At 43.1% G+C, this 26,119-nt stretch overlaps 1 protein-coding gene and 1 non-coding gene across 4 annotated transcripts in view; one reads left to right on the plus strand and one right to left on the minus strand.

Annotated features, from left to right (window-relative positions):
* GNE (glucosamine (UDP-N-acetyl)-2-epimerase/N-acetylmannosamine kinase) overlaps positions 1 to 25,166 on the minus strand; it is a 69,758-nt gene extending 44,592 nt beyond the window's left edge. The window contains exons 1-3 of one of the 3 annotated variants that reach the window (XM_055578529.1): positions 23,633 to 25,166; positions 18,192 to 18,315; positions 14,973 to 15,149 (exon numbers count right to left, since the gene is read on the minus strand). In XM_055578529.1, coding sequence (XP_055434504.1) covers positions 14,973 to 15,023 — 51 coding nt within the window. In that variant the 5' untranslated portion in view covers positions 15,024 to 15,149; positions 18,192 to 18,315; positions 23,633 to 25,166. The remainder of the gene's footprint in view (positions 1 to 14,972; positions 15,150 to 18,191; positions 18,316 to 23,632) is intronic. The other 2 variants (XM_055578528.1, XM_055578530.1) reach the window with 2 other exon arrangements.
* On the plus strand, positions 11,193 to 11,324 carry LOC129651916 (small nucleolar RNA SNORA70). The gene has a single exon (XR_008714411.1). It is a non-coding gene; the product is annotated as a small nucleolar RNA SNORA70 (small nucleolar RNA).
* Positions 25,167 to 26,119: the final 953 nt, after the last annotated feature.

The following is a 26,119-nucleotide window of genomic DNA, read 5'->3' on the forward strand; positions in this document are numbered from 1 at the left end:
AGTTATATGTCAAATATATCTCAATTAAAAAAAAAAGTATCAGTAGCTTTGTCTTCCTTAGGCTGCAGGGAAGAATCTGTATCTTTGCCTTTTCCAATTTCTAGAGGCTTCCTTCAGACTTCCCTGGTGGGGCTCAGTGGTAAAGAATCCGCCTGCCAATGCACGAGACATCGGTTCGATCCCTGGGTTGGGAAGATCCCCTGGAGAAGGAAAAGGCAACCCTCTCCATTATTCTTGCCTGGGAAATTCCATGGACAGAGGACCCTGGCGGGCTACAATCCATGGGGGTCAAAAAAGAGTTGAACAGAACTTAGCGACTAAACAACAACAACCTAACAGAAGGCAAAGACCTAACAGAAGCAGAAGAGATTAAGAAGAGGTGGCAAAAATACACAGAAGAGCTGCATGAAAAGGTCTTAATGACCGGGATAACCATGATAGTGTGATCACTCACCTAGAGCCAGATATCCTGGAGTATGAAATCAAGTGGGCCTTGCTGCTGCTGCTAAGTCACTTCAGTCGTGTCCGACTCTGCGCGACCCTATACATGGCAGCCCACCAGGCTTCGCCTTAGGAGGCATTAATACGAACAAAGCTAGTGGAGGAGATGGAATTCCAGCTGAGCTATTTCAGATCCTAAAAGATGATGTTATTAAAGTGCTGCAGTCAATATGCCAGCAAATTTGGAAAACTCCGCAGTGGGCACAGGATTGGAAAAGGTCAGTTTTTATTCCAGTCCCAAATAAGGGCAATGCCAAAGAATGTTCAAACCACTGCACAACTGCGCTTATTTCACATGCTAGCAAGGTAATGCTTAAATCCTTCAAGCTAGGCTTTGACAGCACATGAACTGAGAACTACCAGTTGTACAAACTGGATTTAGAAAAGGCAGAGGAACCAGAGATCAAATTGCCAACATTTGTTGGATCATTAAAGAAAGAAAGGAATTCCAGAAAAACATCTACTTCTGCTTCATTGACTACGCTAAAGCCCTTGACTGTGTGGATCACAACAAACTGTGGAAAATTCTTCAAGAGATGGGAATATCAGACCACCTTATCTGTCTCCTGAGAAACCTGTATGCAGATCAAGAAGCAAGTTAGAACCAGACATGGAAAAACAGACTGGTTCAAAGTTGGGAAAGGAGTACATCAGGGTTGTATATTGTCACCCTGTTTATTTAACATATGTAGAGTACATCATGAGAAATGATGGGCTGGATGAAGCTCAAGCTGGAATTAAGATTGCTGGGAGAAATATCAAGAACCTCAGATATGCAGATAGTAGTAGATAATATGCAAGTAGTACCATCCTAATGGCAGAAAGCGGAAGAGGAACTGAAGGGCCTCTTGATGTTTAAAACTCAACGTTCAAAAACTAAGAAAGATCATTGTTGCATCCAGTCCTATCACTTCATGGCAAAAAGATGGGAGGAAAATGGAAACAGTGACAGACCTGACTTTCTTGGGCTCCAAAATCACTGTGGATGGTGACTGCAGCCTTGAAAGTAAAAGATGCTTGTTCCTTGGAAAGAAAGATATGACAAACCTAGACAGCATATTAAAAAGCAGAGATATCACTTTGCCAAGAAAGGTCTGCATAGTCAAAGCTATGTTTTTTCCAGTAGTCATGTATGGATGTGAGAGTTGGACCATAAAGAAGGCTGAACACTGAAGAACTGATGCTTTCGAATTGTGCTAGAGAAGACCCTATCCAGAACAGGAGTTTTCTTTTCTTGAATAAAAATTAATATCAAAACAGTGTTAATGTTCAGTTTTTATCTGGTGGCTTATTACATGGATGTGTTTAGTTTGTAAAATTTCATATTGTACACTTAAGATATGTGCACTTTTTGTGTTTATATTGTAAGCACAATATGTTTCTGAAATACTTAATGCTTAAGATGATAGCTGGGGAAAATGTAACTAGAAATATAAATACTTGTAGTAATAGGAAATATAATTTTGACAATTTATACACTTATTAAGCCACTCATAGATTTTGTGGTTTTTTTGACCAATATTGAGAATTTTATAGTTTCATATATAGTTGAATAGTTCTGTGTTCATAGAATCATTTAACCCTAAATTATCCCTTTTTAGGATTTTCTCCTATGTTCTCTTGAGATGAAGTTGCAGCAAGAAGCTGTAGGAAGCATTTTCTCTTGGGTTTTTAAGATCACTTTTCTATGGGTAAATATGACCGTTCTGGATTTCTGGGTCTCTGCTATAGGGGAGCATTATCTTTTCTAATACTTAGTATTTTCATTTTCTGCGGATAAATACCTAGAAGTAGAATTTCTGGATGGTATGGTAGTTTTATTTTTAATTTTTTGAGAAACCTCCTTACCGTTTTCTATAGTGGCTATGCCAGTTTATATTCTCACCAACAATACACAAAGTTTCTTTTTTCTCCAAGTCCTCACCAACAGCTGTTATTTATTATCTTTTTGACAGCACATGCTAACCATTTTGACAGATGTGAGGTGATATTTTATTGTGGTTTGATTTTAATTTCCTTGATGATTGGTGACATTCAGCATCTTTTCACATGCCTGTTGGCCATCTGTATGTCTTCTTTGGAAAAATGTCCATTTAGGATCTCTTGCCATTTAAAAATTGTCTTTTGATGTTGAGCTGTATGAGTTCGTTATGTGTTTGGGGCATTAATTGCTTATTGCGTGTATCACTTGAAAATATGTTCTCCCTTTCAGTAGGCAGCCTTTTAATTTTGTTGATAGTTTCCTTCACTGTGCGAAACTTTATAGTTTGATGTAGTGGCACTTGTTTATTTTGGCTTTTGTTGCCCTTGCCTGAGGAGATACATCCAAAAAAAAATTGCTAAAGCCAGTGTCAAAGAGTGTAGTGCCTATTTTCTTTCCAGAGTTTATGGTTTCAGGTCTTACGTTTAAGTCTTTAATCTACCCTGAAGTGGTGCTGGCCTGCTAACAGATGGGCCTGGTCTTGACATGGCTGGCAGTGGTCCGTGTGACCCCAGCGTGGGTCAGCCCATCGGTATGTGGGGCTTGGGCCCAGGGCTTCCAGGGCTGGCGCCCATCCACTAGTGGATGAGGCCAGGTCCTGCTGCTCCTGAAGTTGGTGTTAGTCTGCTGGTTAGTGCACCAGGTCCTGACACAGCTGGCTGCGGGGTCTTGGTGTTCACGGAGCTGGTGTCTACCAGTGGTGGGTGAGGCCTCTTTCCAAGACTAGTGTCAACCCACAGGTGGAGCTGTGTCCTGGGATCTCTGACTGAGGGGCTGAAGGTTCTGTAGCTGATGTAGACACACTAGGTGGGTGGGGCTGGGTCCTGGGCCATCTGGTAGGTGAGGGTGTGTCCTGGTGCAAGGCTGGGGCCTCAAGGAGTCCTTTCTGCTAGGGGGTGAGGTCAAGACCCTGCCCATCTGGGGCACCTGGCCTCGGGCATCCCTGGACTGGTGCTGACTGGCTGGTGGGCAAGTAGTTTCCAGCACTAATAAGCTACAGGGAATACTCTAAAGCGGTGCTTGCCAGTGCCAGTGCCATCCTGGTAGGTTGACCTCCCTGAAATGGCTGCATCTATGTCCCCAGGGTGAGTTTCAGTTGCCTCCTGCCTCTACAAGAGGCTCTCCAAGATGAGCAAGTGGGTTTGCTCCAGGCTCCTTTCCAATGACTGCTTCTGCCATGCATCTTGGAGCATGTGAGATTTTGTGTGTGCCCTTTAAGAGTGGAGTCTCTATTTCCCATAACTCTCTGGGTCTCCCTAAAGAAAGTGCCACTGGCCTTCAAAGTTAAATGTTCTGGGGGCTGGTCTCCGCATTACAGGATCCCTGGGATGGGAAGCCCAATGCAGGGCTTGGACCCCCTGATTTTGGGGGAGAACCTCTGCAACTGTAATTATCCTCCCAGTTGTGCATCACTTACCTGGGGGACATGAGTCTTGACTAACCGCATCTCTGCCCCTCCTCCCCTTCTCACTGTGGTTCCTTCTTTGTAACTTTAGCTTTTAGAAGACCTTTTTTGTTAGTCCTCAGGGTGCTCTTTGGAGAAGGCAATGGCACCCCACTCCAGTACTCTTACCTGGAAAATCCCATGGATGGAGGAGCCTGGTAGGCTGCAGTCCATGGGGTTGCTAAGAGTCGGACACGACTGAGCGACTTCCTTTTCACTTTTCACTTTCATGCATTGGAGAGGGAAATGGCAACCCACTCCAGTGTTCTTGCCTGGAGAATCCCAGGGACGGGGGAGCCTGGTTGGCTTCCGTCTATGGGGTCGCACAGAGTCGGACACGACTGAAGTGATTTAGCAGCAGCGGCAGGGTGCTCTTATGGATAATTTGTCTGTTCAGTTCACTTCAGTCGCTCAGTCGTGTCCGACTCTTTGCGACCCCATGAATCACAGCACACCAGGCCTCCCTGTCCATCACCAACTCCCAGAGTTCACTCAGACTCAAGTCCATCGAGTCAGTGATGCCATCCAGCCATCTCATCCTCTGGTGTGCCCTTCTCCTCCTGCCCCCAATCCCTCCCAGCATCAGAGTCTTTTCTAATGAGTCAGCTCTTCGCATGAGATGGCTAAAGTACTAGAGTTGCAGCTTCAGCATCATTCCTTCCAAAGAAATCCCAGGGCTGATCTCCTTCAGAATGGACTGGTTGGATCTCCTTGCAGTCCAAGGGACTCACAAGAGTCTTCTCCAACATCACAGTTCAAAAGCATCAATTCTTCGGCACTCAGCCTTCTTCACAGTCCAACTCTCACATCCATACATGACCACAGGAAAAACCATAGCCTTGACTAGACGGACCTTTGTTGGCAAAGTAATCTCTCTGCTTTTGAATATGCTATCTAGGTTGGTCATAACCTTCCTTCCAAGGAGTAAGTGTCTTTTAATTTCATGGCTAAAATCACCATCTGCAGTGATTTTGGAGCCCAAAAAAAAAGTCTGACACTGTTTCCACTGTTTCCCCATCTATTTCCCATGAAGTGATGGGACTGGATGCCATGATCTTTGTTTTCTGAATGTTGAGCTTTAAGCCAACTTTTTCACTCTCCTCTTTCACTTTCATCAAGAGGCTTTTTAGTTCCTCTTCACTTTCTGCCATAAGGGTGGTGTCATCTGCATATCTGAGGTTATTGGTATTTCTTCCGGCAATCTTGATTCCAGCTTGTGCTTCTTCCAGTCCAGCGTTTCTCATGATGAACTCTGCATATAAGTTAAATAAGCAGGGTGACAATATACAGCCTTGACGTACTCCTTTTCCTATTTGGAACCAGTCTGTTGTTCCATGTCCAATTCTAACTGTTGCTTCCTGACCTGCATACAGATTTCTCAAGAGGCAGGTCAGGTGGTCTGGTATTCCCATCTCTTTCAGAATTTTCCACAGTTTGTTGTGATCCACACAGTCAAAGGCTTTGGCATAGTCAATAAAGCAGAAATAGATGTTTTTCTGGAACTCTCTTGCTTTCTCCATGATCCAGCGGATGTTGGCAATTTGATCTCTGGTTCCTCTACCTTTTCTAAAACCAGCTTGAACATTAGGAAGTTCACGGTTCACGTATTGCTGAAGCCTGGCTTGGAGAATTTTGAGCATTACTTTGTCTGTAAATAATTGCAATTTTGGTGTGCCTCTGGGAGAGGTGAACACCAGGTCTTCCTGCTCCATCTTCTTGGCCACTCCTCAAGTCATTATGTTTTGTTTGGTTTGATTTCCTTTGGCTTTAATCTGAGGGCTCTACAAACTGCAAAAAAGTACTGATGGCTTTGTAATGTAATAAAATCAGAGTTTTAAAAATTTAGCAAACACTTCTGGAAAACAAAGCAAGGCAGTTACCTTGATACACTTGGCAAATCACTGAAGGTGTATGTTTGTTCCTTTTGAGCCTAAAGTACATTCCAGATGATGGCTAAAGCCAGGTGGTCATTTTAAAGAAGAAATGAAGCAGACAAACCTCTCTGTTTCTTTCTTGATTCTTCAGTTTTACAGGTAGGTGTTTTTCACAAGCTTGTGGCTATTGAACTTTCTCATGTTTTCACCTAACGTTAGATAGATGAGCTACTGGTTCTCCGGGTTCTCAGATGTTTCCAAAGCACACCCATTTTGTTATGGGTGACTCCAGCCCTTCTTAGTGAGTAACTATAGAATTACTCCATAAACAGAATTTATGTATGTATTCAGGGCACAATTAGATCATCAAAGAATCCTTGAGAGATCATCTAATTCAGCCTCCTCATTAACAGAAGAGATCTCTCTACAGCATCCCTGACAGATGTTCATCTGGCACTTTGGGCACATTTATCCTAACAGGGACTTGTCTTGCTCTTTAACTTGGTGACTTAATGATACAGTACTCTACCTCTACCCACCTCTACCTCTACCCACCTCTACCTCTACTCCACCTTAATGATAAAGCCTCTCTACCCACATGTTAGTAGCCTGCTATTCTGAACACTTTATGTTCACTCAGTACCCCTAACCATCTTAAGATGTAGACTCTATCACCTCTATTTCATAGCTAGAAAGACTGAAGCATAGAAGGAAAAATTCCTTAAGGTCAAACAGCTATTAAGCAGAAAAGCCCAGCCCTTGATCCCACATACTCAACCTACATTTCCTCTCTGTACTGGAGAACCCACATACATTATGACAGAAACCTGTCTTCAGGGTGATCTTAATTGTCAATTTTTGGGTAAGTTGTTAAGAATTCACATAACTATTATACAGCCCATATCTCTCTGAATTACACATAATGGTCTTAGAAAATTTTTTAAGATATCTTTAAAATCAACATATATGCCTATGACATTCTCCTGATGTGCTTCAAAAAAGAGAATGAGATCAGTTTGGCATAATTAAAAAAATAAACTTATTAAAATACAACAAAGAAAGTTGCACATAACAAGCATGTGTTGAATTTTGGGTTTTCATGAACTGAACACACTTGGATAACTACCACTAAGATAAAGACAAAAAGTACCAGTATCCATGGGCTGCCTAACCGAGAGCTGCCTATCCATGACCATGACAAAACCTGGAACCAAAGCTATGCTTAGTAATAGATACAATGGTAATTAAGGAAGCATGTTAAACTGACTCTCTGAAGCATTTAGACTGTGGAATGTAAAGAAGATTGGTCAGTCAAGGGACGAGAGCACAGATACATTACAAGAGGTTGAACGGGGGGGCCATAGGGCAAGAATCCAGTCTCTGACTTGCCTTGAATCCTGAGCAACTCTCTGACTTCAAACTATGTGTATCCTTAAAATAAATCCTCTTTTTCTTAAGGTTCCCTATTCCTTGGAGTCAGAAGATACTAACACCAAACTCCGAGACTTAGTCCAATGGAAAAAAAAAATTGTGGTGTCTTCCACGTGGGTTTTTTGTGGGGAGGGAGGCGGGTGGGTGGGGTGTGTGTGGAAAAGAGGCGGGAATGGTGACATGAACTTGCCATTCCTGCTCTTGGCCCATATCATGAAGAAATCGACCTCAGATGGGAAAAGCTGAGCAATTAATCACCATATTATCTGGATGTTTCTGTTTAATAAATATCCTTGCCTTAGCTGTTCCCTCTACCCTACTCTGTATTTCAGCCATGACCTTTTAATTGTCAGAGTCTCCTGAGTATATAAAGAGATAAAGCACACCTTACAAAGAAGTATCACTGCATAAGCCAGATTGCTTACAGCCTAACCAAGTCAGGTGGGTACCTCCTCACAAGAGAGAATTACTTCTGTGACACTGATGAGGCTTCACTATATAGAGGAGAAAGCACTTCTTTTCCTTTTGGGAAAGTCACGTGAGGGTTGTTTATACTGGCTGAAAATAATTCCGTAACAACGTGAACGAACTGTAGGGGTCAACTTCAGGTTTGTAAGAGCATGAGACTATAAGATACGCTTACAAACATTCTGATTAAAATATTTGTGACAATAAGAGAAGCCTTTTTCAGGTTCATATTTGGGGATAATATCATCACTGTTCACATCCCCAGTTATTAATCATGTCAGCCAACTAGCTTTTTAGAGTGCCTGCCATGGTGAGCCATGCCTGTGCTAGTTTTTCCAATTCTAGAAGAAAAGTACAAATAAATACAATGACCATGTGTGTGTTTTTGTGAAATATTGCCCTTCATTGGACAATTTCATAATGTATTTTTGTGGGCTGTGAAAGTATCATATTTTGCACTAATAATACTTTTGTTTCTTATCTGTCTTGCTAGGGCAATGAGCTAAGCCAGAGAGAGCTCAGTCATCCCTGCAGCAGGATCCAGAAAGCTGAACTGGCACAGTTATTCCAGCTGAACTGGAAAAGTGTTAGAAACTAGTTTGTTTTTACCTTTGATCCTGTTATAAAAAGTTGGATTAACAAAATTACATTCCTAAATAACTGCTCATCAAAGAGTAATGTGGGAAGTATGTTCTTTTGGACTTTAAAGGATTTCCTAAGGAATAAACCTTCAGAAAAATCTCATGATTTCTTCACAACAGCTGAGGAACCAGCCCAGGTGTATGTCCAGAACCTCTGGAGCTGAGGAACAGCCCACAGTTAGTACTTGGCATCCAGCTAAGGATGAAGGTGCAGGCCCACATGGACGTTCCTTTGTAATGCCACTGTGGGCTTCTTCATACCTGTGTGAATACTTAGAGGTGTGCATGCTCAGTTATGTCCAACTGTTTGTGACCCTCATAGACTGTAGCCCGCCATGCTCCTCTGTCCATGGAATTCTCCAGGCAGGAATACTGGAGTGGGTTGCCATTTCCTCCTCCAGGGGATCTTCCTGACCCAGGGATCGAACCAATGTCTCCTGCATCTCCTACACTGGCAGGCAGATTCTTTACCACTGTGTCACCAGGGAAGCCCAGACTGTGAATACTTAAGACACACTCAAATATACATGGTGAACGACAATAAATTCTAAGCGTGAAAAGAAGATCTCAATCTCTCCTAATGTTTTCCATGCTCCTACCCTGGATCTAAGTCAAACTTTCAAATAATTTCTGTTTTTTTCTCCTATCCTCCTTTCTGTCCTGAAATGTGGGCCCTCCCTTGCAATGACACCTTTTCCCACTGGTCTTCTACACACTTGGTCTTTCAGAATGTCATTCACTCTCAGACTTTCCATCCCGACTATGACTTGTATGTAGGTAATTCCTTGGATAATACTCTGGCCTGATCTTTCTTCCTAGTTCTAAGCCAATATCTTCAACTGTCTGCTAGATATTTCCTCACCTTCAACTCTACATAAAATTTAGTTTGGTTTTTTACTTCTTGACTTTTCCACTTCTTTTAATGGTAACAATTTGTCACTTTCATTCAGACTCAAAACAATGGAGTCTTATTTTAACCTCCTCTGACTTTTAATATCCAAATTCTTCAAGATCTTTTCTTTTTTGCATCCACTCTTCTCATTCCTTTCATTATCACCTTAGTTCAGATCTTTATCTTATGTTCTTAATTCTGAGATGCCAGCATTTTTGTAATTTTATATACCTAAAATTGTATAATCAGTGTAGACATTTAATGTAGAGCTTTTTATTACAAAAACCTATTATTCAATAGTGTCTTAGAATAAAAAACTATGACATCTCAGACCTACATTACTGTGCTACCGCTCTTTCAGCCTGAATTCCCTTTCTTTTCTAATCTGTCCTGCACACTACTGCCTGATTAATCTGCTTAAAAGACTGCATTCACTATGTCCGGTGGTTAAGACTCTGTGCTTCCACTGCAGGCACAGGTTCATCCATTGCCAGGGAACTAGGTGTGACCAAAAAAAACACAACAACTTCAGTGGTACCCATTCTCTGCTAGGTAAAGTATGTAGGTATGCCTAGGGGGTCGAAGTACACATTGAAGGGACCCCACAATCACACCCTGACCTCTTCCTGTCCTTATCAATATAATTCCCCTACCCAGATTCTTCTGCCCTGAACACATCCTCTTCTGCCTCTGTTTGTGTCATTTCCCATAATTAGAAGGTTATTCCTCCTGCTATGTATGCCCTACTCAGACTGCAAGTTCTATCTCTGTTGTAAATGTAACCTGAACACTCTATCCCCAAATACTCTTGTCTTCCTCCAAATTCCTGTAGGACTTGTCTTGATCCCACAGCCATCCAAGATGATCCACTTTCCTGCCACCATGTTTCACATATATTATTATTATACTAATACTAATATTATGCTAATATTATATTAGTATTATACTAATTATAATTAGTTATACTAATTAATTAGTACATTTATCAGTTAATTATACCAATATTATACTAATATATTATTAGTTATCTAGTATCTTTGAATGTCTGTATATATGTATGTTGTTGCTGTTCAGTTGCTAAGTCATGTCCAACTCTTTGCAACCTCGTGGACTACAGCATGCCAGGCTTACTTGTCCTTCACTATCTCCTGGAGTTTGCTCAAACTCATGTCCATTGAATCAGTGATATATTTATGAGTGTAAAGCAATTAATCTGACGTTTTATAATGAACCTAGGAAAAATCAGTCACATTAGTTGCCTCATTCTATGTCTTATTTCTCTCATCAAATTACAAATTCTTTGACGTTATCTCTATTAGATATACTTGTTTCCCTTGAATTGTGATTTATTTAAGAAATACAGTCTAATAAGCACTGAGTTCAATGCAGGATCATATCTGTTAACGAAGGTCATGGCCACCTTTATTCTTTTCTCTATGGCTGGTCCTAATCACTTATATTCAACTTCTCCCATTCTGCCCTCTTCCAGCACCCAAGCTAATGATCTTAGTAGAACAATACTATTGCTCAGGCTTTAGTGTAAATCAAATGTAAAGAAACATGGTGAGTTAAAGAACAAGGAGAAACTTAGCAGTGTTAGAAGGTGGGTGTGAGGAGGCAGAAAGTCTTGAGATGCAGCTAAGATGTGGGGCAAGGCTGGGTCAGCAGGTTAGGCTGGGTCAGCCAAGACGTAGGGCAGGGCTTGTTAGCATGATGTCATGCTAAGCAGGTCAGACCTTCTTTCTCATCACTGGAACTGGGAGGTTTTTTTAATTAGCCAGCTATGTCATGGAGGGACCTGATTAGATTTACTTCATTAGAGTTGTGGGAGATGGATAGGGAAGAGGAGGAAGGAGGAAGAACTAGGAGAAGGCAGGCCAGTTAAGAACACTATTTCAGTACGGTAGTGGTGGTGGTGGGACTGAAAAGCAAGAGAATGGAGTCAAAAGAATGTAGAGATTTGCAGCCCATTGAGCCAACTGTTCTCTTTTCCCCATGGGGGCCTAGTGTGCAAGGGCGGCAAACAGCAGCCTCCTTAGTGTCGGAAGCCTGTAGCCTGTACAGGTTGCCCTAAGGTATTTTGGAGACAGCCCTTTCCAGTAGACATTTATGATTGACATGCTGTCCCCAATCTAGGTTCCAGACAGGTGTGTGTAGTGCCTTTGGAAAGCCCCAGGGCAGAGTGGCCACGGTCCACACTGGCCAAATCATAATGTCCAAGTTGCAGAACAAGGTGTACATGATCAAGGCCCTGTGCTGTGCTTAGTCGCTCAGTCATGTCCAGCTGGGAGAAGGCAATGGTAACCCACTCCAGTACTCTTGCCTGGAAAATCCCATGGACAGAGGGGCCTGGTAGGCTACAGTCCATGGGGTCGCGAAGAGCCGGACACGACTGAACACTTTAACTTTTCATTTTCATGCATTGGAGAAGGAAATGGCAACCCACTCCAGTATTCTTGCCTGGAGAATCCCAGGGACAGAGGAGCCTGATGGGCTGCCGTCTATGGTATCGCACAGAGTCGGACACGACTGACGCAACTTAGCAGCAGCATGTTCAACTCTTTGCAACCCCATGGACTGTAGCCCTCCAGGCTCCTCTGTCCATGGGGATTCTCCAGGCAAGAATACTGGAGGGGGTTGCTATGCCCTCCTCCAGGGGATCTTCCCAATCCAGGGATCAAACCCAGGTCTTCCACATTGCAGGTGGATTCTTTACTGTCTGATCCACCAGGGAAGCCCAACTGAGGCCCTACACAGGGCCAAATTCAAGTTCCTGGGCTGCCAGGAGACTTGCATCTCCAAGAAGTGGGGATTTACTCAGTTTAATGCAGATGAATTTGAAAACATGGTGGCAGAAAAGTGGCTCGTCTTGGATGACTGTGGGGTCAAATACATTCCTAATCGTGGCCCTCTGGACAAACAACGGGCCTGCACTCATGAGAGCCTTGACACTATTCCCTCCTTACTCATGCCCACCAATAAATCATACTTTCCTGTCCAAAAAAAAGAATGTGCAGAAAAAATGAATGTAACTTGATGGCAGAGATGAGATGGAAAAGATGACAATGGAAAAGAAGGAATGACACAGGTTTCCACTTTTAGCAATGGGGCAGCTGGCAGTGCTCGTCCCTGAAGTAGAGAAGCAGGTTGGGGATGGGCTGGAGTAGGTGAGAAGACAATGAGTTCTGATCTGGATATGTTGAATTTGTGATTGAGGACCTGAAGCAAGAGATGGGTTGGAGAGACAGACCTGTGATAGGCATCAGATCAGATCAGTCGCTCAGTCGTGTCTGACTCTTTGCGACCCCATGAATTGCAGCATGCCAGGCATAACTCACCCAATAAAATGTGTATCTGTCTTGAAATACACTGTTCACTCTTAGCCTAATGCAGCCAAGTACATTTCTTGCCCTACCTGTTTCACCAGATTTTTATTATGTTCCTGGCTCCCAGTTTGTTATACTTTTACTCTTGGCCAGTTCAGAACTCTTTCTGTAATATTTTATATAGAGTAGTTACATAAGTCTTAAATAGACTCTTCATCATTGTTTAATTTCATGAGGAGTAAAGTTCCGTGGAAACCCAGTTTATTGCACCTTATGTTACAATAAACGGTGGTGTTTCCTGGCCAGGTTCCCTCTTTTCCAGCTCACTTCATCCAACTGCCCATTGCACAGAATCTTCTCTACCCTCCACCTTCTATTCTCTTAACCCCTTCTTTACACTTATGGTCACAGCTCTATCTTTTTTTGTTGTGGTTGTTAATTAGTTTATTTGACTGTGCCGAGCATTAGTTGCGGCACATGGGCTCTTCAGTCCTCGTTGCAGCACACGGGCTCTTCAGTCCTCGTTGCAGCATGCGGGATCTGTATTTGTTAGATGCGGGATCTACTTCCCTGACCAGAGATGGAACCCATGCCCCCTGCATTGGGAGCTCGGAGTTTTAGCCATTGGAACACGAGGGAAGTCCCCACTGCTTTATTCTCAAAGCTTTCTTCATGATATCTCCTGATTTGCCACCCACCTCCAATTTCTCTGTCTGCTATATGTCATCAAACCCCTACTTAAGAGTTAAAGGTTCCTAGGCTTCCTATTTAGCCTTCCTTTCATCTCATTTTAGTGCGCGATGTGATCTCATCCACTTGCAGGGCTTAAAAAACAACCATTAACATTATTTCTAAATCTGAATTTGTGGCCCAGCCTTCTCAGTCCAAATCCAAATATCCAACTCCTTTTAGGGTACCTTTTTCCGCATGTTCCATGGGCATTTCAATTCAGTTTGCCGCAGTGAAGTTTTCCTCTTCCCCCACACCTGGCCTTTCTCCATTCTAATTTTCAGTGGTGGTAGTCACCCTCCCAGTAACCTGGGAGCCGCTCCTGACTTCTCTTTTCTTTCTCAAACTCAGTCTGCCATGAAATCCTACCCATTTTACAGTTTACATGAGCATTTTCCTAGATGAGAATACAGTGTGGTTGAAGATAATAAGGAGGGATTGAGACTAGCCCTGACAGGAGAAGTTCTGTTGAGAAGTATTGGAAAACATGGTTGGACTATCAAGTGGGAGAGTGACTTGAAAGAGGCCATACTCCATGGGAAATTTCACAGCTGATGTGGTGGTAGAACAACCAAACATTAGGCAGATAGATGAAATGGTCATTTCAAAGTAAATTTTAAAAAAGCAGTCACTTGAAAAATAGGAGTAACTTTGTAACCAGAGACAACCATTTCTCACATTTCATTGATGACATGAGGAAAAAAAAAAAACCTACAAAGTTCCAACTAAAAGATCAGAAAATCTGACCCTGAATTTAAATGGAAGTGCTACTAAAAAATAATAAATTCTCATTGAAGAAGATAAATTGAAATTAGGCATTAGTGATATAACTTGTAGACTGTGTTGAAAATAATTGTAAGAATGACATAATTTGATTGAAAGGTACTTATACATCAATTCCTTAGCTATAAATGATCTTTAAATTGAATATATATAGACATATTTTTTAATAAATCACCAAACTGAATTGTGATGATGATTTTCTGAAACATCTGCATTTCCATATTTCTCAGTAAAAATTTGAGGCTAAATAAGCTATGTTATAATATAGCATATGATATGATATATTATATATAGATAAACATAAGTAATTTCCATTTAATTTGGCTCAGATACTAACCAAATTAAAAAATGTACTTCCCTCACCAGTATAGTCAGTCAATAGGTAAATAGCTGGGAGAAAAAGTACTACAAGTCAGGCAGCTCTATATACCATGTTTCAAAAGCAAAGGAAATTTAAAAAAAAAAAAAAAAACAAAACAAACAAAAAAAACTCAACATTCAGAAAACTAAAAATAAAATAAAATAAAAGTAATTGCAGTAAACACTGCACTTATGGGAAAAAAAACTACATTTATGAAGCAGATGTTTTAAAAAGTAAAAGCTTACCCTCTTTATGTGAGGAAAGCATCAGGAATCTTATGGAAAGATTTCATTTTCGGTTTTTTGTTTATAATTGTTAAGAGGTTGTGAGTTTCAACACAGGAACTGAGAGACAACGAGCGACCAGAGAATTACTGCTACCAGGAGTCAGCAGTTAAAAAAAAGAAAAAGACGTTAGAAAAAACTTCTAGGTGTGATAGATTTAAAACCAAAGCTTTTCCTCTTCCTCTTGGTCATTTTCTCCTTTTTTTCCTGATTGCATTTTCAACGATAAAATTCTATCAAATCGCTAAGTTACTTACATGGGGGCCTGGAAAGTCCAAGGCATGGTGAGGATACATGTTAATTTCCATCCTGGAGCTCTGTACCTGGTGTCTGAATCAGTGAGCAGAGCAGCCGTTTGTTCTCTTGGTTTAACTACCACAGAGCAGTCATAAATAGGTGTCTGAATTCCAAACTAAATCTTGAGCTCCGCCTCTCTGAAAAGGAAGAAGAAAAAAAAAAAATGTGACTCTCAACTCTTCCTGTCTGCCTGGACAGTAGCTTAGAAGTAGGACAGTCAGTGTCTGAGTGTTAGTTTCCTGTTTTGGATGCACTATTCTATCTGATGATTTTATTTTCCACTAGAAAAATTTTCTTCCTCTGAGTTTCTTAAAGGTAGAAACAAAAATCTACGATCAGAATCTCAATAGTGTTCTTCATATTGGTTTCACACACAGGCAAAACATTTACTGATGTATTGTTTAGAGCAAAGAAGGAAAATAAAGAGATTAAACAAGAGAATTTACGGTTCCTCACAGTCACAGGCCTCAAGATACTTAAAACCCTTAGTCTCCTGAGACTGAAGGAAAATCAGTACTGTTGCACTTTATCTAAGCTGCATCAGGACTGAAAACTGTTAATACATTTTATAAGGGAGGAATCTTATATTTTGGGGGCTCAGGGACCCCCCCATAGCCAGATTGGTGGCAAGGGATATAGGCTGATGATTTGCTTATTTTGATTTCACTGGTGTATGTTCATTTGAACACATCACCGTCCTAGCCTTATCTACCACATAACTGTACATTCTACTTAAGGAAAGCTAAGATTAGAAGTAATCTATTTGGGGGAATTTCCTGGTGGTCTGGAGCTTTCACTGTGGGGGCTTGGGGTTCTATCCCTGGTTGAGAAGGTAAGATCCTGCAAGCTGCACAGCCAAAAAAAATAATCAGTTTTTAAGAAGAGAACACTCTATACTGCTGTTTTTAAATATGAATGAATGGAATGGGGGAGCATATAGCTGAGCATAGGCTAGCACATTTACTGAACTATCACAGGCGGGCACAAACTGAGAAGTGAAATTGACTTAAAGAATAGTAAATAAAATCTAACTATGTATGAAAAGAATAATACCAAATGACCAAATGTTTGTCTCTGGACTGTGAGGATGATCCAGCTTTAGAGGTCTTTTGATATGATCTGTTACATTAACAAAAGAGAAAAATTACAAAAATTAGATTTTGAAAAAGTGTTTGCTACACCTGTTTCCAATTTAAAAAAACTGAAACCAAGAGAAAAGCTCTTTTTGTCATGTAGGATATCTGGAAACTTCCTTAACTCATTAAAGTACAACAACCAAAATCCAGAGCAAGCATCACATGTGACGGTGAAACACAAAATCTGTTATGCTACTGCCACTTCCCAGTGAAGGTCCCACTTCCCAAGACATCATATTTGGGGGGAGTTCAACATGTGAGTTTGGGGGGCACAAATGTTTAGTTCATAACAATGCCTCTCAGGATGGGGCCCCTTTACTCAGACCATCAAGATGACTGCAGGAGTGAAATAAACATTATGACAGGGTTAGGCTGAGGGAGGCTGGAGCTGAAATTCCCAGGTATTCTCCGTCTACCTCTGGGTGGCAATCATTCTCAAGGGAGGCAGTTCCATACCCCAGAGGGATATATTACAAAATGTGTATGGGGGGATAATCTTTATTTGTCACAATGAGCAGCAGATGCTTTTAGTTTTACTGGATAAGAATTTTTTTGCAATGTCAGAAATTGTCCTGCACGACAAAAATTTCTTCTGCCCCAAATGATGGGATTCCTTGATGGCTCAGCAGGTAAAGAATCTGCCTTCAATGCAGGAGACGCAAGAGTTGCAGGTTCGACTCCTGGGTCAGAAGAACCCCTGGAGGAGGAAATGGCAACCCACTCCAGTATTCTTGCCTGGAAAATCCCATGGACAGAGGAGCCTGGTGGACTACAGTCCAAAGGGTTGCAAAGAGTCAGATGCGACTGAGCACAATAGCAAATGATGGGAATATTCCTACTAAGAAATTCCACTGAAATATTTACATGTAGAAAGCTTATGGAATTTATAATTACATAAAAAATAATAGAATTGTCTCCTGCAATTTGGTTGGGAAGTTCAGGAGTGTTAGGCATCATGGATTCCCCTCCAGGCACAGAAATTCCTAGTTAATCATTACATATCAGTATTTATGGACTCTGAAGCAAACCATGGTCTGGTCTTGAAGCAGTGCTGCAACCAGAGAAACCAGCTGGACCACCAAAGAGTAATTCTAAAATAACTCAAAAATTTTCTTATATTTCCCAAATATGATGAAGGGTATACATAACCCTCAGCAGCATTTTCTGATTAATGTCCACTCTTCATTCCCATTCATCTCTTCACATCCAGTTTGCTTTTTCTCACATAAAAACTCTGTTTTAAAAAAGTCCTCTCCCTTCTTTTCTGGTCTCTATCAGTAAAGCCCAGCGCTGAGAGCTGACCTGGGAAATATCTCATGGCTGGTTTTCAGGCTGCAGCTCTGGGGGCCCCATGGCTCAGCTGTGAGCAGTGTCCCTGGGCAGGCAATTCATGCAACAGCTGCCCTTCGGTTGCTCATATTTGTTAAGCACACATCAGGCCAAAGATGGGCCTGGCTGGTTGAAGAGTAAATATACAACGAGTTACTTTTAGGGTGCCAACTCCCTTGGTCCCTGTACAGACACCAAAAATGACAACACAGAAACAAAAAGGGCCCGTAGACTACAATGTGGGATGTGGGACATCTTACTGCTGAAGCCTGCTCTAGGCTGCAGCAAGGAGTTTCACACTCTGAAGCCCTATTTTGAGGGGACTGGGGCAGAAGCCCCTTCCTCCTCAGAACCTAGAAGGCCTGAGAAATCATACCATGATAATCTCCCAGGGAAGGTAGGGAAGAGGATGGGAGATGTCCTCGAAGTTTCCCATTCTCTCGCAGTAAGTTGTCTTTTAAACAGAAACACACACCAAACAAGGTTATATATCAATCAGTTGACAAAAATATTGTGATCAGGGGCTTGCAGGATCCTAATCTTTTGCTTCTCTTAGATGCAATAAACAGTTTGGTATTCACTACCTTGGCCTTCACAGCAACTGTATAGACCCTAAGTACTGCAAAAAAAATGAGAATAATCTGTATTATGATGAACACAGAAATATATTTGGGCTTCACACACAGCCGTTTTCAGGGACTCCTCCTCACTTACCGAGGGTCCTGAGACCACTTTGAGAACTGCTGCTCCAGTACCCAGCAGTCCAACAGGCTGACACTGGGAGTAGACTCCATTAGCATCACCACAGCTATTTTGTTCATCTTTGTATTTCCAGAATCTGCACAGTGCCAAGCACATGAAAGTCAAAGTGAAAATGAAGTCACTCAGTCATGTCTGACTCTTTGCGACCCCATGGACTATACAGTCCGTGGAATTCTCCAGGCCAGAATACTGGTGTGGGTAGCCTTTCCCTTCAGGGGATCTTCCCAGCCCAGGGATCAAACCCAGGTCTCTTGCATTGCAGGAGGATTCTTTATCAGCTGAGCCGCAAGGGGAGCCCCAAGTACATAGTAGCACTCAATGAATATAGTAGCATTCAATGAATTGTGAATTAAATTAAAATGGGCTAGGATAAAGTATTTATGAGATGGCGAAAGAAAGCTGAGACAGACAGAATGGCTTTTTTGGAGCTGAAGTTCAGTTCAGTCTTTTTGTTTGTTTGTTTTTGTGTTTTTGGCTGCACTGGGTGGCTTAGCTCTCTTAGATCAGGGATCTTAATTTAATTCCCTGATCAGGGGTTGAACCTAGGCACTTCACAGGGAAAGCACCATGTCCTAACTACTGGGCCGCCAGGGAATTTCCCAGTTCAGTCTTAATCTTCATGATTTATGTCTAGGGTAGATTATTTGAACTATTAAAAGTGATTCAACATGTTTTAGATTACTGAAAGTGAGAACAACTATACCAAAGATATGAAAGAGGATTTTTTTAAAAGAAATTCAGATGTAGAGAAAGCATACTCGTACTCAAAGAATATGATACATTGACAAATAAATACAAATCTATACTGATGAAATATCTTGATTATTAAAGTGGCTTTTGCAATGTTTGTTTTTTTAAGATGTAAGATTTAAAATCAGGCCTCACCTCCTGTTTTTCTGGTTACCGTGTTAACACTTATGTAAATTTTAACTACTCTAGGCTGGGAAACATTACATCATTGTTTCTTATCTTTTCTTATATAAACATAGCTAAGCATTGTGTTGATGAAATAACACACAGCTTTGATGAAATAACAATTTGTAACTCTTTGTGTTAAATTTAGCCCCTGCCGTACTTCCGCTTGGCCTATGGCTTCTTCCACAGGAAAAATCAACAAATAACACTTCAAAGAGGGCCCATGATTAGATCCTGGTCCTAATATCCTGCACGGTGGGACCCTTGCCCCCAGAAAGTCAGAGGAGGAGCAGGTACAAAGCAGATTGCTAGAAACGGGTGGCCACAGGCCATGTGTTCCAGGAGAGGAGGAGATGGGAAATTACTGAGCAGAGGGTAAATTACAGAGGGCAGGGACTTTTAGGTGCCTCTAGAAATTTGAAGGAGGTCTGATTCCTAGATTACACATGACAAATGCTGCTGACCTGAGTGACGGTAACAGCAGGTGGGGCCAAGGCTGAGTAGAAGGATAAAGTACTCCAGTGAGACAATCAGAACCATGTCCTTGGGGACAGGCAGTCTGGGAGGAAGCAGGCACAGGGGATTGGGGTGCTGAGCAGGCAAGAGATGCCAGCTAGCCGTGGGGAAGCAGAACTGAGCTGTTTTGGCATAGTGGGGCCTGGACAGGAGATGGAGAAGAGAGGCTAAGGGTCCTGTTACAGGACTGGGGGCCTGGAGTTGAAGTACCCAAAAAGAACAAGGAGTAGGGGAAGACTGCCTCTCGTCTTCCTTCTGCGTGTGCAAGTTTGAGGTTGAGGAAGCACAGCACGCAAGCAAGGGAGGGGGGCACTCGCCATTGCCCTGCTGAATTTGTTTTCCGAGGCAGTTGTAAGGAATCACTGCAGACTGGGTGGTTTCAAACTACATAAGTGCATCCCTCAGTCTAGAGGCTGTAAGTCCAAAATCTGGGGGCTGGCAGGGTCGCACCCCCTCTGCAGGCTCCAGGGGAGTAAACATTTTTAGTCTCTTCTTACTTCTAGGGGCTGACTGGACTGTGGTTTTGTTACTCCTGTCTCCTGTCTCCATGTGGCCTTTTTCCCTCCTGTGCATTTCTCCTCTGTGTCTCCTGTAAGGACCCTTGTCATTGGATTAAAGGCTTGCCTGGATGGTCTAGGATCAAATACCTAGTTCCCAAAACTATTTTTTCAGATAGGGTAATACCCACTGGTTCCAACGGTTTGACGTGGATATACCTTTTGGGGGTGTGATGGGGGTGAATTTTATGTGTCAGTTTCTCTGGTCCATGGTGCCTAGATATGTGCTCAAACATTATTCAGGGATTGTCCTCCATGCTCCATGATTGGGCCTCACTCAATCAGTTGAACGCCTGACTAAAACAAAGGCTGACCTCCCCAGAGCAGGAGGGACACTTCTGCCAGCAGACAGCCTTTGGACTTCATCTGCAATATTTGCTCTTCCTGAGTCTCCAGCCTAACTGCCTTTGGACTCAACTGCAATTCTTCCCTGAGTCTCTTCCTGGCACTTCCCCCATCAGATTCTAGACTTGCCAAGCCCCCACAATCACATTTCCCAATTCCTTAAAATAAACCTCTTTCTCTCTTTGTAAATCAATACATCCTATTGGCTCTGTTTCTCCGGAGAACCCTGACCAACACAGGGGACCACCATTCAACCTGCTACACGAGTACCTACTCCAGGCAAGGAGGGGACTTGTGAAAACTTGAGACTTCCCCCTGAATGTGGGGATAAGTGTAAAGGTATCTTGCAGAGAACAAATCCACAAGTATTAGTTCCTGACACGGGATGCCATGGGTGTTCCACCCTTTCTAAGGGTCTTCCTTTCCCAGTTCTTTTATTTCTTTTCATTTTCTATTAGTTAGGGTGTTTTCTTTCCAAATCCCCCACATGGCTCAGCAGATGGACTCATCACTGACTTCATGGAGAGAGAGAACCTTCCAAGGAAACTCCCTCCTTCTTCCTACCCTAGGCTGAACATTTGCTGTAGACTGACTCACTCTTCTTCGTGCCTGGAAGATAGTGACAGGAGTGGGGCTGTGAAGTCAGCTGGAGCCAAGCTTGAATTCTGCCTCTGTCATTTACAGCTGACTGATCTTGGACAAGTTATTTAACTTTTCTAAGGCTGACAGTACTTCTGAAGAGGTAACATTCAGAAGGCTGGTACCAAGTGGAAGGAGACACCAACGCAAAATGTACACGCAGCCCCTGACGCTCAGTGAGTTTCCTTGCTCTCTCCAGACCCAGACAGAATGATGACAAGGCCCTCGTGAGTGATCACCACAGTGGTGGAGACAGTGTATGCTGTCTGATGACTGCCCGTCTGATCTGCTTGTAATTATGCTGTTTTGTTTCTCCTGAAATCCACTTTAAATCAATTCTTTTTCTAAACGTAGCCTTGTCCTAGATAATATTTGTGAAACCATAGGTTTAACTTGCTAATTATATATATTTTCCAGTGCACAGTAAATACACTTTGTCACTCATTCAACGGTGCCTTTTATGATCTTAATAGGATTAACATGCTAATTATAGATCTTTTTTCTAATATGCATCAAAATGAATACATTCAGGCAGTCATTCATTCAGCAGGTATTAGAGTGTCTTTTTATTGGGTTGACCCAAAATTTCGTTCAGTTTTTCCATAACATCTAATGGAAAAACCTGAACAAACTTTTGGGCCAATCCAATATGTACAAACAGGCTGGCAGAGCTCTAAGCTCTGAGCACCAGGCAAGGCAGTGGACCCCAGACCCCACTCACTCCCAGGGCTGAGAGGGTCAGTGGATGACCTGCTGCACTGGTTAGGAAGCTCTGTCGTGTGTTTACCAAGACACCTGGTCAGGGTGCACTAAAGTCCAGACTGGAGGCTTTCTTCTGCTCTGCGTTTGCCCCTGTGCAATGGGAGGCAGGTTAGAAAGGACAGGGGTCTATTTTAACCCTGGGTGTTTTCTTGTTTTCCATCTAATTCTTCCTTGTAGGTGACTGAAAGAAAAATTCATGACTCATGCCTGCTCTGTGGGTTTGGCTGTCGTGTGTGTGTGTGTGTGTGTGTGTGTGTGTGTGTGTGTGACTCACCCTCTTCCTTCCCCTGAGGGGCCCACATTCTTCTCACAAGGCTGCCCTGGGCTTCAGGCAAGGCCCTGTTAAAATGGCGAGACTCAACTTTGGGGGAGACTCAGCTTTGGGGAGAGCATAGGAGGTGCCGCCTTGAGACTCTAAGCCAAGGGCCTTAGCGGGCCTTACCTGAGCCCGTCAGTCACACCTGTGCTTCCACAGGCTGCCTCCCTCCCACCTGCAGCGTGATCTGGGGACTGGGCTTTGTCAATATGTCCTTTGTAACACCTTTTCAGCCTGTCCCTTTCTCCAAGGGCTTCCTCTCTGAGTATCTGCATGTGTCTCTAGGGCAAAAACAAATACAACCAGTGCAAACCAGTTCTCCCTGTTAATGTCCCCTGCATGTCAGCGCCCCGCCTCTCCCTCCTCGTGAAAGCATATTGGGAGAATGGAGTACACTTAGGGTCTCCGCCTGCCAACCACCCACTCATTCCTGACTTTCCCCATCTGTCTTCAGGTCCTGCCACACTCCTGAAATGGCTCTCCTAAGAGCCAGCAGTGACCTTCCCAGGCCCCTCGCTGACCCGGTAGCCTGGGACATGTGGACCCTCCCCAGCCACCAGCACCAGACGGCCACGAGCTGCCCCATCTCAAGGCTTCTCCCCCATCTCCTCCTGCCCGCAGGTCCAGGGCACCCAGAGTCCAGGGCCGTCTGGCCCTCCCGTTGCCCGCACTCATATTCTCCTGCAGCAGCCCCTCTGTGTCCCCCTTTCTGCCCGGCATCGGCCCTTGGCCTTAGCGAGAGAGAAAGGCTGCCTTCTCCTTCCCTCTCGGAGCCCAGAACTAAAAACAGAAATGCCCAAAGCCTCATGACCAGGCCTCTGGGAAGGCTAGCAGGAACAGCTCAGGGTTTCAGAAAATAAATGTGAGCCTGGGAGCAGGTGACCCAAAGAATGAGGAGATTCATAAAGAACAGGGTGCGGCAGACCGGCCGCACTGCCTCTGTTGACAGGGAGCCAGCTGGGGAGCTGCCGGGGCCAAATGCAGACTTGGGTGCCTAGGTCGGGGCTGAGGGAGGTGACAGTCCCAGCTTATCATCATAGACTATGGACGGGAAGGCAACCTGGGTGTCAGCTGAGAGTGAAGTCAAACCTTCAGCTTAAGCACCCATGGAGGGAACACAGGGAGAAGGCAGGGCTCCTGAGGCACCAGACTGTGTCAGGACAACCTGAGTGAGTCTCCTCCAGTAACAGTGACAGGGAGACAGAGGCCCCGGAAAGTGTCCCAGGAACAGCCCGTGGGCAGGGCCTTCTCCCCGCCGCCGCTTCAGGCTCCCCCAGCCACCCACACTGTACCAGCTTGGAGGCCTTTACACACATGCTCCTTTTATCAAACAGTGGCAATACCTGCTTTAAACAGCAGCGGGTTCTGAATGCAACCAGTAGAAGTTTCTCCACTCTTCAGGAAACAGGCATCTTGGGGAGGAACAAAGGGTGCTTTCCCAGAGCTGTGTCCCAGTGCCACTGGAACCGGAGGCCCAAATTCCTCAAACACCCTAGAATGTAATGAGGGAGTAGAAACAGGTGGCTCCCATCTACCTGATTACGGTGGCAGCTTCCAGAGGCAGAGGAGATCTATTAGCGTCAGGCAAAATTCCCGCCCCAGGCTCTGGTTTCTATCAACAAATATATGTCAATAAGTTGCAGAACCCCTAACACACTAGTCTGGGCTGTATGTATGTGTACGTGTCTTTGATGGGGGAACGTTCATGAGAATATAAAATAAAGCACGCAGGCACAGAGAGGAGGAATAGAAGAGACGGGCGGTAGGGTGGGTGACACCTGGAGGCAGAACTCGAGAGTCAGAGGACACGAGGCCTGAAGAGACTCCTGGGGCCATCCCAGATCTTATGCTTGAAAGGTCTCCCAAAAGTTGTCCTGCGTTTTGAGGAGATGGTGTCCAAAAACAGGAGTGTTGATAAAGTAGAAGTAAAAAGCACTGTTGATCAGGAGGCCACACGGATGAGAAGAGCCTGGGGTCTGGCAGCAGCAGGGCAGTGATATGGTTCAGCTAATTAGGCTTGTTAGGCACACCTGGACCTGTCCCTGCTTTCCCTCTGCCTCTGTCTCTGCTCTTAAGGGGTGGCTCAAAATCAAAACTGGACTTTCCTGGTGGCTCAGCTGGTAAAGAATCCGCCTGCAGTGTGGGAGACCTGGGTTCAATCCCTTGGTTGGGAAGATCTCCTGGAGAAGGGAAAGGCTACCGACTCCAGTATTCTGGCCTGGAGAATTCCATGGACTGTATAGTCCATGGGGTCAAAAAGAGTCAGACACAGCTGAGCAACTTTCACTTCAAAATCAAAACTAATAAATTAAACCTTTTTCCGTCCTGATTTTCCTTTTTTACTTAATGATAAACTTATTTTGTATGAGATATGAGGCAAGTATAGAAGAATGCAACAACCCAGGTTTACAATTTTAGCATTATGCCATTTTGCATCAGATCTTGCAGTTGAGAGAGGAAATATCGCAGATGCCATGGATCTGTGGATCCAGTCTTTCTAAGAAGCTGCTTCCCTCCATCAGCCACATGGTCAGTGGGGCTGCCTTGCGGGAGTGGACCACACAATCCCTTTGAGAGTGATGTAGGAAGGCAGGCATTGACGTGGTCCTAAGTTCCCTCTCTCTTGCTCAGGAAGGCCAGCAGACAGCAGAGGGTGGATGTGTGGGCAGGTCTGTTGGGAGGTGAGGTCTAAAGAAACAGGATATCTAAAGAAGCTTTCAAGCCGTACCCATGTATTTAAGAGCTCCCGCCCAAGCACTGCCTCCAGTTTTTCTTGTTTAGGACTTTAGTCTTGCTGGTTGTCCTTTCACTCACATCTTTATTGAATTTTATACCCTTATTTACCATGTACCCTTTTAACCACCGTGGTTTATGAACCATCACTGTAATTTTCCACTTATGTGATTTGATCTGCAGATAGGCACTACAATACTTAATCAAATATTTCCTGTTTATTCACCTACAAAATTAGGACAATAATACCTAGTTCAAAGTTTTCCCAAGGGTTACGATAATATATGTAAATCACCTAGTGCAGTAATTGGCAATATAATAGTAAATGTTTTTTCCTTTTTCTTTCTAAATTCTCATAAAGCATTTGTTTTAAAACTCCATTTAGAATTCTCAAAAAATTGCCAACAAGCATCTCAGAATTTCTGGAAACAACTTTTGGCTCACTAATGGAAACTGTGGCATTTCCTTTCTTCTGATTATCTTAGATGCTGGAAAACCTGCAGGAATTAACAGTGTTAAAGCATGATTTTTAATCATTTTTTTTTAATGTAAAAATACAATGGTCCCACAGTAAAGATAATTAGGGGGCATCTTACTGGTACCCATAAATGAATGAAGGCACCAGAAAGATGTTAAGACTGTTTCAAAGGAGAATTTGAGGATGAGGCAATGAGGAAAGATAAAATGGTTCTGCTAATACATGTAAAACTGGTTAATATCTTCATGCAATAAAATGTAATGTTTGGGGTTACCTTTTCTACTGAAGAGAAATCAGTTGTATCTTCACCAGACAAAATTCACTTGCATTGCTATAAACAAGAAACTTTTGCATTATTATAATTTTTTCTACAAATTTACTTCAACTCCTCCAGAGACAGAAAAATAGCCTGGCCAATAAGAAATCAAATTGCATAAACCTATAGAATCAGAAAATCACCGCGATTACAGCAGGCAGTAATAAGCGTTCCACTGAAAGGAAACCTAGTAATGTCCCCTGTCCATTTCCAAATCCTGGACAGTTTTCCCCAGTGATATGTGGATCATTAGACTGCAGTCTGAAAGAGAGGCTTTGGAATTTTCTCGCTCTGAATCAAGGG

Source organism: Bubalus kerabau, chromosome 4, assembly GCF_029407905.1.
Source record: "Bubalus kerabau isolate K-KA32 ecotype Philippines breed swamp buffalo chromosome 4, PCC_UOA_SB_1v2, whole genome shotgun sequence".
Classification (NCBI taxonomy): Eukaryota; Metazoa; Chordata; class Mammalia; order Artiodactyla; family Bovidae; genus Bubalus; species Bubalus kerabau.